General features: G+C 29.5%; 1 protein-coding gene across 1 annotated transcript in view; it reads left to right on the forward strand.

Annotated features, from left to right (window-relative positions):
• Positions 1-13,305, forward strand: part of form3 (formin 3) — a 527,238-nt gene that overhangs the window by 286,061 nt on the left and 227,872 nt on the right. Inside the window, 1 exon segment of the mRNA XM_067050567.1 lies at positions 11,617-11,776. Coding sequence (XP_066906668.1) covers positions 11,617-11,776 — 160 coding nt within the window.

The following is a 13,305-nucleotide window of genomic DNA, read 5'->3' on the forward strand; positions in this document are numbered from 1 at the left end:
GGAATTTTTGTGATAGAAAAATAAATTGTTTTTACTTCCGAATATTACAGTCTGTCTCAGGTTAGGACATTAAGTAACAATTCTGAAGTAATTGAACGGGTTAGTGAATAAAGAGGTAAATAGCAAATTTCAAGAAAACAAAGTTCAATTTTTTTTTGTAGGACCTTGTTATGTTTTGAAGTGTACATAGCCCCTTCTACATCTGGGTACCTCAGTTATTAATTGGATTATGAGGTAGGATGTTAGAATACCTCACACTTACTAGATAGGTAGGCACCTTTCCCCTTCAGCCACACTAAAGATTTTAAAAAATCAAAAGAATGTTACATAACCCCTTGATCCACTTACCCCTTCATTTAATCAAAGCCCTATTTAGATTTAATGTAAATAAATAAATTAATATTGATGTAAATAAATAGGAACAAAATCAAGGCAACTAAAATTTTAGTTAAAGTAAATGCCCGTGTGTCTGAAATGGCCAGGTAGACAGCAACAAAAAATAAGTATATAGTAAGTATTATAAAGTAACCGATTTAGAGAATCGTTTTAGTCTTATGTTTCAGTTGAATATTTCACCTACAATGTAAAAAGTGGTAATAATTACTAACTTATTAACGACTGCAATTCAGTTGAATTAGCAATTTTAATCGCTGAGCACAAATGCAGTGGTTTGTCGAGTAGTTTTAATTACCAATTACAGTTTCTTTTAACTGCAATTTTATTTGTGTTATTTTAAATCACAGTAATTGAAGTTATTAATTATGAGTCATTGTAATTGAAATTATTTTTTCCTCACTCTCAATGACTTGTATATTTTAATTGGTGTACAAAAAATAGATATCTCAATGTTCTTTATATTACTGCAATAAAGTTTTCATTAATTTATCTTTGATTAGTTTGTAGCAAAAAATTGACCGATTGATCAAAATCTTAGAATAAACTTGAAACTTATTTATGGAAATTAAGCTAATGAGAAACTAATTTGTGATTTTATGATTAACGCTAATAAACATGGAAGGTATTTAGGCAGCCAGTTCTATATTTTATGATAGTATTAACTTTTTGAAAAAAGGAAGGTGTACAGACAGCCAACCGTTAATATTAGCATGACTGAGGAGGATTGCTTAGGATAAATCGTGACTTTGATCCGAGCGTAAACTATGATTTAAGGGAATATCCGTTACATCATTTCATCACTCAGTGACATCATTAGCTCATTTCCAAGAGCAAAATTAATTGACACTTCAAAGATGTGATTAGTTCTGCCAGATGGCGAATGAAAGGTACTGCATTAGTTCAAACAGAGAAGAGTATCATGTAATTGGACGTATCCAATGCATCATTTCATTACTTGAATAAGTATTTTACATTTTGTTTTTTAAACAATTTTATTCCATTGAACAAGATTGATAATTAATTGAATCCTTGATAATTTATACCCTTTAGACGACTCTAAGAAGTATAGGATAACAAGCGATAAGGCATTTCAGAATTAATGTAATCATCATTATATTAAAACCATCCCACAGTAAGGTCTACCAATGAATTATTTTATGGAATTTGAGAAGTTGTTGTTGTTGTTGATTGTTGCTTAAAGGCGTAAAACCCTCTGTTAATCAACGGCTATGGCATGATAAAAGTAAAAGAAAAATTAATAAAAAATATTTAAAAAAAAATTTAAAAAAATAAATAAATAAAAAACATAAAAAAAATAAAATTTGAGTTTTAGCATTTTTCAACAAAACATTAACTTCGTAATGTACCTAATTTCTATTTTATCGCGACCCTTTCTGATTTTCTTGAGAATTTATTTATATTAGTGTTGCAAGATTCAGATTTCCATTTCCTTTTTTTTTCATACATTATTAATTTACGTGTCATGACAAAATATTTAATTGGGATGAAATAAATTTCATTTACAAAATAATTTGTAAGAATTTCTAAAACGTTTATCCAGAAGAAACCTAAAAAAAAAAACTTGAAACAGAAATCGTGAAATCTTACACATCTCTAGCTAAAAAAATTAATAAAGCTGAAACTCAGTACAAAAATTATAATAATACATACCATAAGACTAAAAATAACACTTAGACATAAAATTTATAGACTAGACATCTGAAAACTATAATGCAGATAATATGAAAAAAAAATGTATGTATTATATTTTTACTATAAAAATAGAAATATCTAATAAACTTATTTTAAACCTAAAATAAATTGGTTATAATAATGGTTATCAGAATAGAGCGGAACTGTAAATAAGCATTAGATATTAACTCATATAACAAAGTCGAAGATTGGACTGAATAGAATAAAAAGAAAAAGTGGAGGTAATTGCCAGATTGTGTAGATTTTGATATAAATGTCTTAATTGTATTTTCAAAATATAAAAGGAAAACAAAATTTTATGATTGCAATATAATTTTTTTGAATGTAAAAATTCATATAAAATGCAATATGTAGTAAATCCTCTTGATAAATGTTTTAAGTAGGGAAAAAATTAATCATTTTTGGGTGTATTTTATAGATGAGGATGATGAGGAGGTGCCGTGAAGTCAGGTGGAGTTGTTAGAAAACATCAATGAGGACCTATTCTTACTTTGGTTCATAATTGTACTCAATGGTTGGAGGTCTCATTTCTCTTTTCTTCTCTTCCCTTATTTCTTCTTCCTTTTGTTCGGGAACGGCTTCTAGGTTCGCTTACTCATAATACTGGTTCACTACAACTCGAATGCAGGTGCCTACATTCCGCTTCTCTATTCGTCCACAAGTCGCTGGAGAAGCAAGTGGCTCTAGGGACCGCTAGATATCTCTAACATTTAGTGGTAAACGAAACAACATGAAAAGGAAATGAAAGTTTAATTCTTGCACTCTGATTGAAATTTAAGAGCCTTGATCATACATACCTCCCCCTAAGAATTTATCAATTCCTGGTAAATTTGGTTGAGCATTGCCTTATAAATAATTACAATTTGTATCTACTGCAATTACTCCGTAGTACATTTAAAGTCATAATACATTAACAGTGGTGACGCGAAGAGGAGGGCATGGCGAAAGAAGGTACAAATCACAATACATAATAAATGTACGTCTAGTAGGCAAGTGGTTTATTTATTTGTTTTAATTTCATAAGAGTATTTATTGTACGGATCTACTGCAAAATAATTCCAGAACGATAGATTATTCCGAAACTATATGTATTTTTCTTTGTTTTGTTTTTTTAACATAAGTTTCTTTCTATCGTGAATCCAAGGTGCTAGAACACTAGCAGACGAGAGACGGGCGATCAAGGAAGTGTGTAACCAAGGAGGCGATGAGGCCTTGGTGTTGTGTTGTGACAACTGTCTTGTTGATGGTTCGTGCTTCTTGTTGCCAAGGTCACTGCCCACTTGAAAGTAAACACTCCCGCCTTATGTTTATGTAGCGCCTATGTTTATTTATGTCGGGATTTTATGGAGTCTATCGTTGTGGCTCCCGTGTCATCTCTATCTGGGCAGGAGCCGACTTGGAATAAGTACTGAACTAAGTGGCATGGGCGTATCCAGAGGGAGCAGGAGGCAACTTCCAAAGGGAAAAATTTATCAATTTAATAAAAAAAAAAAAAAAATTTCAAGCAAATACTAATTGTTGAATCACTGGACTATTATATATAATTTTCTTAAAATTTTAGTTTCATTCATCTTTTCAGGGTTGATATTGCACAACCTGATTGCCTCCTTCTAGTTTTAATTTTGGGTACGCCCTTGCTAAGTGGATGTTTCGTATTCCAGGGTAGATGTTAAGGATTCTATAAAGAGATATTAAAGTTAAATGAAATAAATGAAATGCTTAGTGAACACGGAGGTACGGTGTTTGTGACAATAGGGTCCTGTTTCATATTTATGTACAAACTAATAATATCAGTCTTGTAGTTTTTAATTGATTCAATTTCACTAACTTGCCTAATGCTATAATTTTATACTATTTAGCTCCTGTAATATCACTAATAGTCGTCTCCATTATAAAAAAATAACTAGTGCTAACACTTCGTATTTTGTATACATGTATTTATAAACTAATTAGTTTTCATTATGAAATTATTAGTCTACAAATCTCTTTAAACTGAAATTCAAACTCGCAAGCTGGAGGGATTGTTGGGGTCACGGCGCGTCGTTAACTATCCTTTCAGTGATTCTTTGCTTTATTATCTCTGCAAGTTCGCACGCCTATTTCATTTACAGCAGTGCTACAACAACAATTATATTTACTAGGTGCGGGGCCGTTCGATTTTAAATCTTTCAAATAATCATATTGAAGTATGCATTTTTTTTTGTTTTTGATATTTGATTAATTTTTCATTGAAACCCGTTCAGTTGTGGTTCCTTCATCTTTAATAAATTAGAAATGTTAATATGTCTTGAAACACTCCAAGAATTTGTTTTAAGTGTAATTAAGTTGCTAAAAAAAAATATTGGTCGCAGTAGCTACAGTGATGAAGAACGACGTGTCAGTGGACACATGAGATTTTTTTTTAGCTTTGAATTATACGAATTTCAGCTTCTTTAAAAGCACTGTTCCATAAGTGTTGAGGATGCAGCTGCCAGTGGTGCTCTAGATACATAGTATGTGCTCTGTCAGCGTTCTCCCCTAATAAGCTGATCCACTACCGCCAGTGTTTAAACATATGCACTCTGGTTGTAATAATATAAATGTTTCTGTAACTAATTTGCATGCATTTTATATTTAAACTTTAATTTAATTCAAATGGGTGTATTTAGCACATTAAATATAGCGTCTCCAATCTTGATAACTTTCAGTTTTTCATGTAACATACATAATTTTTATATAAATTCCTTTGATTAGTAAATTTATTACTTTTTTTTTCTAGTTTTAAACTAACTATAAATTGAATCGTGACTTAATGATGATTAATATCCATAGGTTTCTAACTTTACTTAAAGGGCTTAAGGCGTTTTTAATCATGGGTTTGTCTATTATTCTTATGTAAACTTTAACATTTTAACGATTATTTTTTAATGTTAAAAAAATTAAGAAATTCCTCTATATAAATTTCGAATTAGTTTGAATCAGACGCAGCAAATTAAGCATATATATATTCGGCTTTGGCTATTTTTAAATAATGTTTTTTTTTTTTTTGCATTATTTTGTACTTAAAAATCGACCAAGTTTAAATGGTGATTGATTTTTCAATAATTCATTTTTTGGATGGGTCACCATAAAAGTTCATAATTTGACATTTATTGCATAACAACCCAAACGTCATCTAATTTGTTGATTGCCACTATTATCTGTTAAAGTGTGAATTAATTAATGCAGTTAAAAAAAAATTAAAATTAAAAAAGTGTGCCTTGGCTTCTACTTTATATATATATATTTCTTTTTCTAAATTTTGTTTTATTACTACAGGTCAATTAATTTAGTTTTTTATATGCTTTGATATATTTGTTACTACAGTTGTTGTTGTTGATTGTTGCTTAAATGGGTAAAAACCTCTGGTAATCAACGCCTATGGCATGATAAAAGTAAAAAAATAAATAAATAAAAAAAATTAAATAAATAAATTTAAAAAAATCGAAGAGGAGTTATAATTTATAAAGAAGGCGATGTGCTTTTAAAAATTCAAACACTAATGCAATTTTAGCTTCCTCATCTGCGAGAGCTTCTGATAAATTTGGGGTCAGTCCTATCCTGTTTATTATTGGCTAATAGTGAGTACATTCTTCAAAAATATGTCTAAGTGTAAAAATGGACTGACAATATTTGCACGTTGGAGGTGGCAGTTTTCTGATCAGGTGAGAGTGCGTGAGGAGAGTATGACCTATTCTCAAGCGGGTTAGAGCAACTTCCACCCTGCGGCTGTTGGTGGTAAGAGGTTGACCATGGTTTTACTGATCGTTTTATTTCTTTTAATTTACTCGGAGAGCTTTCATCCCACTTGGCCTGCCATTTTTCTAATATTTGTAATTTAAGGGGTGCACTGAGTTCTGAAGGGGTAAGACGGCGGTGCCTCGGCCAGGGAGCGCGAGCGCCTCTCTGGCAGCTTTGTCTGCGAGCTCGTTACCAACAATGCCAATGTGGCTTGGAGCCCATATGAAAACAATGGATTTACCTTGTGATAATTTTAGAAGAAAAGATTGAATTCTTATGATGAGTGGATGTTCGGGTACATGTTTCTCAAACTTTTTAGAGAGCTCAACAAATCTGAGATTATTACATTAGTATTCTGAATTATTGAAAAGCAAAAATGGAGGGCTGATGCTATCGCGTGGACTTCGGCGGTGTATATTAATGTAATGTGCGGTGTATATGTAAGTATAATAATAAAATCCAATTTATCCATTCATTTATTAATTTAAATGAATTTCTAAATCAAATAAAATGTCTTTGAGAAATAAAAAAATAATGTCTAAAAAAAATTTCCTTTATTGATTCTTCTAATTTCAATATACTTCATGGACTCAAAATTTATTTATTAGTGTAATCTTTGTATCTAAGTAAATACACTCTTATAACATTAGTTCCTCCAATTTGAAATGTCTACGTTTCCGGCAAGTTGCTGGTTTTCACTATCTTTAACATTTTTATTTATATTTCAACATTCTCAATTATTTTAAAAATAATTAGAGCTGTCTAATTTGTTTAATAATGCTATTCCCAGTAGTTCTTAAATGGCTTCAAAGTTTTAATTAAACCTAAATGTATATAGTTTTGTTTGTAATCATCGAATTATCGATTATTATTTTTTTTTAATGGAATTTCATATACTTGTTTATATGATTATGAGTTACAATGCAAAAATGACTGCAATGATGAGTTTTTCTAATAACCTAATAAAAGGTATAAATAAAATAGATGATTTCAGTCAATATAATATTTCATACATTTGATGATTTGTTATTTAAGATTATCATAATTTTGATTTTGTGAAATAACTAATAATCGAATCTAATCCGTCGTCCCATCATTTCGGTGAGTCAGCACAATTCTCATTACAGCCAACTGCAGCCATCACAGCCTAGATCTCTTTAATTGGCTTGTCTTTTTTTTCTTAATTTACTTAAGAACATTCTGCTCGCTCAATAAAATGGTTTTTGGGATTACGATTGGTTTTTCGCTAATATGTTTTATTACTTCGTTGAATTTATTGCATAAAGTTATCCTAAATTTTTATCTTCTTTTTTTTTTATTTATTTCACAAAACACATTCGGTCATTAATGATTTGGTACTTGATGGTATATTGATTTACAATTTTTAGGTGTTTCCCTTCTCTAAGACTACCAAACTGAATCCAATCAATTTTTAAATAATAAGAATATTAAAGTTAAAGGAAACAATGATAGACTCAATAAACCTACTTATAAAACGATTCAACTATTTATAGATCCTAGATCACTCTTAACATAGTGTTACCTAAAGTAGCTTTTCAACAAGTGTGATACTTAGACTATCTAGGAGGTAAAACCTTTTTTTAAGTATTTCTTTAATCGTACTTGAAATTCAGAAATGTAGATCTAGTTAGTGCGATGATTTTTTTTCGTTCATCAAGTTTAAAAAAAAATTAACCTACATCATGAATGTTTTGTTCTTTGAGTCAGATCGAAAAATATCTAATTGAGAAATAAAATGAATTAAAAAAACGTACAATACTTATTATTTCATTTGATGTATAAAGTACTATTTTATTTTCAATAGAGTTCTTTTTTCTTTTTTTAAATGAAAATAAATAATCTCTATAATATCTCATATTATAATATTATACTTAGAATTTTCCGCTATTTTCTCTAATGCTTTTAATTATTTTCTTAGAATATCCGAGGAGTTGTGTATAGCAAGATCCATCGATAGATTTTAATAAACTGCTACGTCAGTTCTTCTGCCCACACCCCAATGAATGCAGTTCCGTCACCCACTCCACTAGCCATGATAAGAACATTTGTAACAGATGGACGCAACATTACTTAGATGCGACGACATGAAACCGACAAGCGATGGAACACCCTAGCGTAGCGATTCAAAGTCGCGATGTCATGCTGTCTAAACATGACACGCGGCGGTGTTACGTTAGGTATTTGAAAGTACCATAAAAGACAGGTTTAATTCTTAAGTAAATCCTATTTTAATATTTCCTTCAGTGATTGAATTATTAAATCGTCTTAAAGCGATATTTGAAAGAATGTTTGAGATAATATTAAAAATAATTTAATTAAAAAAATATATATAAACTAACAAACAAACGAGTAACAGTCAATTTAATGTTACTTAACTTTAATATTTAACACCCAAATACTAGATATCACGTTATTATTCTCCATAAATATATTCAATTTCTTAACCTAAACATTTAGCCATTTGGTGTCTAATTTATATTAAAGCCATAGTTAACATTTAACACGATTTTCACGTTACCACACCTCAATAGCTTGGGACTAAGCCAAGATATCTCAAAAACCCTTGGAGACGATGATAAGGCAATAGAATTGATGTTTCAGTTTTTGAAATCACAAAATTTACTGACAAGAATATAACTTGATAGGAAGGAAAAAAATAAAATAAAATAATAATAAAATAAATAAATAAAATAATCAAATTAAAAAATAAATAAAATTTAACGAATATTAGCAAAATTAAATAAAATATAAATGGCGTTGATGACCAATGAAGTTTGGCGCCACTAAACAACCAAACAAACAAACATTTAACACGTCTTATCTTTACTCAGTAATTCATAATTAGCTACCACGAATCATCATAGATTTATGAAACTGATTGTTTTTTACTCACTCGCTGCATTATGAATACATTAGAAAAACCGGTATTGAGTCTTTTTGGATTCAGTATGCAAGCATGAATTTGTTTTATTTTTTTCTATAATACTTGAAGATACTGCAATTTTTTTTTTTTCAACTTATTCAACTATCTTGTAAATGCGCAGTTTCGCCACTTGCTAACGTTTGCTTGTCACGTTGGTGATTGAATAATTACTTTTTTTATTTAACTTGACCTATATACAGGCCTTTCAGTTGAAATCATTCTTAGTACTTTCAATTTTGATTCTAAAATTCATCATTGAATAAGTGGTTAAGAACAGAATGTGCATTTTGTAAACGTAGTAGTTTAATTTTTGTATTTCTCCAATACCTCTGCCAGAATGAAATGTTAAAATTTTGCAACGTGAAATAATTGGATATTATATGATATATTGGCTCGTTTGGAATATTAGTAGGGAAGTACTGCTATGCAAATATTAAAAAAATATGTCCCAACATGAGCGAGTATTAATTTTAATTTATAAAGTAGGATGGTAGGTTAAAGTTGTATAATGTGCGCACCGCACTAAACTTTTAGTTGTAGAATCATCAAAAGATATTGAGTTTAAATTGATGAACTCCTTCTCTTATTGGTGTTACCTTCGAATAGATTAATTTAACTGATGCATTAAAAATTCGCTGTCGAGTCAGGACCATACAGGATTAGCATAAAATTGTCTGCTATCGGTCTTTAGTTAAAGCTATAATATTAATTTTATTTATATTTCAATATTTAAATTCTTAAAAATACATTATTTCTTTGTTCTAATTTAGTCAGTTATTTATAAAGATTTAAATCTATGTGGGTAGAAGAAGTCAATTTTATTATCAAAGGATCTGTTTCAGATTGCCTTATCGAGTTTAAAATATGATTCAAACTATAGTTCATTTATTAATTTTATGCGTGAGAAGGAATTCGAAACTATACTGCTATCAATCATAGAGGTTCTCTGAATTAGGGCTAGTCAACAGCGGTTTCTAATCATCACGTGATGTTCCGTTATCATGTTAGGAAATTAACATTTTAATATCATCTTTATATTATAAATCAATCGGAACGAAATATATAATTTAGTAACTGTTAATAGTTATAATTGTTATCTTACTGTTTTTCATAATTAATATCTATTTTCTTTATCTGTATTAGTTTACACATGTCGAAGTATAATTAATTGACATTCAGCGGCATATTTTAATTATACGTAATGAAATTAACATAAAATAAATTATAAAACAGCCTTACACATCAAAATGGAAGAATTTCCTTTCCCACGCTTTTTGAAGTTCTAAATACGTGAGTAGCTTAGTTACAAAAACTCTGGCCAACTCTAACGAAACATTTTTCATGAGAATAAAAAAAAACTTATTTCAATACAACTATTAAAATAAAGTAATAAACAATCAAATGTTTAATGAAGTCTTCTTTGGTCTAAATGCTGTGCTTTGTTCGGATTACCTGATTGTGTTTGAAACTAAGAACGTTTTGGAGCTGGCTGTATTTTTAAAGATACAACGTAGTTGAATGCCTTTTTTTTAATGTTTTAACGCAAATTTATAGCCGTCTGTTTACCGAAAGAACTATTAGACTACATGATACTATAACCTGGACGAAAATAATATATAACTCGATTGAATTATAAAGAGCGAAACATGGGCATTGATGACCTCAGGGTTTTATGTCGTGTTTATAACTGAATCACTCATGTATTGGTTTCTATGAAAGTAAAATACAAAAAAAAAAAAAAAAACATGATTGCCCTTGAAAGCTCATAAATAATACTGTAATTGCATTTTTTCTTGTGGTATTGATTTATAAATAATATTTTTGTAGTTATTACGTTGTTACAAAGGAGTAATATATCCAACATGAATTATAATGTTAATGAATTAAAGACATTGTAGTGAGTTATTATTAAATCTATGAAATGAAATAATCTTAATAAGCATTTGATTTTTTAATTAATATTTAAGTATATAAAAATTATTAATAATATTAATTGAAAAAAAAATTTTTTTAATTTATCTTCAAAAGAAGATGACAACTATAAAAAAAATTAAACTAGAGATTATAAAAATATTTTTTATAGTTTCAAAAAACCAAAAAAAAAACACTATATGTATACACACAAAAGCGATAAATTAAAATATCAACAAATATAAAATATATAGATAAAAGAGTTTGACTAAAAAAAAAATAATAAGCATTTTCCATGAAGATGGCGATGAATTACGTTACTTTTTTTTTGTTAATGTTATTATTATGGGATGCCACGAGTGGTCGAGTGTGTTTTCCCCCAACTTAACATTTCAATGTTAGAAGCGGTGCCGATTCGAATCCGGTCTTGAATAGATCTCGTCTTTCCCACTTTTACTTGATTTGGTTTCTAACTTGTAGGGCCCATCTTTCTTGTTTTAAGTTGGTAAACATAAGAATGCTAATCTTCAAATAAATAAATTTGCATTATTAGTTATAATTTCTGTTTTAAATATACATTTTTTTCTTCGTAGGCCTGATATATTCCTTAAAATAAAAATATTTTTTAGTAATTTAAAAAAAAAAAAATTGATTTTCTTAATATATAGGAACTTGAAATAATAGACAATTTTTTTTTTACTTCTAAATTCTCTATTGACATAGTTATTTTAACTAGACCTATTACCATAAATCAAAAGAAATAACACCGATCAGAGTATCTCTGAATCCGATTTAGTATTCCGTTCTGTTCGTGGATGTTAAATAACGTTTTATGTATATTTTATTTGTTCATTCTTGTTATATGTTTGCTTATTCCATGTCTGTTGTTGCAGAAGTTGAAATGCGAGAGGTACCGACTGAAGATAATTCTGGACGAGCTGGAGGCAGCCTCACAGTCCGACTACCAGACAGCACTACTCGCTTTCATCAACTGCCTCATCATCTCCAGCCCCCAGCTCAAGGAGAGGATCCGAATACGAAACGAATTCATCGGTAAGTTACTAAAGAAATAAATTACTGAATTAGAAAATATATCTCGGTGTATCGGATTGGCGGACCATAGGCTAGAAGTTTGTAGTAGACCTCGAGAGCTACAAAATATTTCGTATGAAGACAAATCTGATTACACACAGATTATCAATGAAGAACAAAGTAATTTAAGATGTTTCCTGTCTGTTTTCTTTCCTAGTTTGTTAGACGCCGTTGTATTAATATATAAATCTAATACGGTATATTAATAATATATTCTTTTCCTCGACGTTTCGGACCATCCATCCATCTTCAGGTATTTAATCTTATATCATTATAGTTAGATATAGACAGATTGAGAATATGGTTATATCATTTGTTAATTTTCGTTTCAATTTTTTTTACATCAATATCCTTAATATATATTTTTTTTTACTAATTTCTAATTAAAATGTGTCATCTTTGATTCTTTTAAAGTCATAGATTCAAGTATATTACTGATGTAAAATTAATAAAAAGTAAAACGATTGGAGTATGGTGGCAGCTTACCTGCCCAGAATGACAAAAAAATCATACATTGCTTAAAAGGAAACTTCTTTTTTTTTCTTAATAGAAATCTATTACTAAATAACTATTTAACGTAGTTAATTACTTGATGTAAAATGCTGTTTCCTCAAAGTGCAAGTGTTTTCAACTAAAACTCACTTTTTATAATATTTTATTTGGGTATGACTAATGAAATTCTACTTTTAAAAATGAATAAATTTACAAAGCGACTCAATATAATAACAATACTAAATATATCTTGCAATGAAAATAAATTTTTATTTATACTGGACAATGATGACAAATTATATTTATTATCTTTACCGGCAGAATTATTAATTAAATTTTATTTTATTTTTTCAGAAGAATTTTATTTATTATACCAATTATATTTCTTATTATACATTGTTTTATCGACTTAAAAGTTTATTTTAGTTCTACTCCATTGGCAACCATTTTTATCATGTATGCTATCCGTTCTTCATGATTCTTACTTACTTCCTCTTCGCTACAGCCCGTGTCGGAAGAAATTTCTTCCACTCGTTTCTGTCCTGCACCTTATGCCACCAATCTGGTGCTCCCCATCCCGGCGCAATCCTGCCAACCTGGGCCCTGCTTCATAATAAAAGCTAATAGTATTAGTTCAAAATACAAGTATAGAAACAGCGTGTTAATTACACTAATACTTTTTATTTTTCATAGTAGGGAGGACTATTAGTAATATTACAGGAGTTAAAAAGTACTAAAGTACAAGTCAGTGAAATTGTATTAAGTTAAATCGACAAGACTAATAGTATTAGTTTGAACTTTATTATGCAACAGGGCCCTGGTCCTGCCATCTAGTCTTCGGTCGCCCAACTTTTCTTTTGCTTGTCATTTCATACCTCATGACCCTCTTCGGAATCCCACCTGCCTGAGTCTAATTATGTTTATGATACGAGCGAAGCATCATTATGTAATTCGTATAGCTGTTTATTACGTCTTTTCCTCCAGACACCATTCTCTTG

The sequence above is a fragment of the Halyomorpha halys genome, unplaced genomic scaffold, assembly GCF_000696795.3.
Source record: "Halyomorpha halys isolate HHAL.00 unplaced genomic scaffold, Hhal_1.1 Scaffold898.1, whole genome shotgun sequence".
In the NCBI taxonomy this organism is placed as follows: Eukaryota; Metazoa; Arthropoda; class Insecta; order Hemiptera; family Pentatomidae; genus Halyomorpha; species Halyomorpha halys.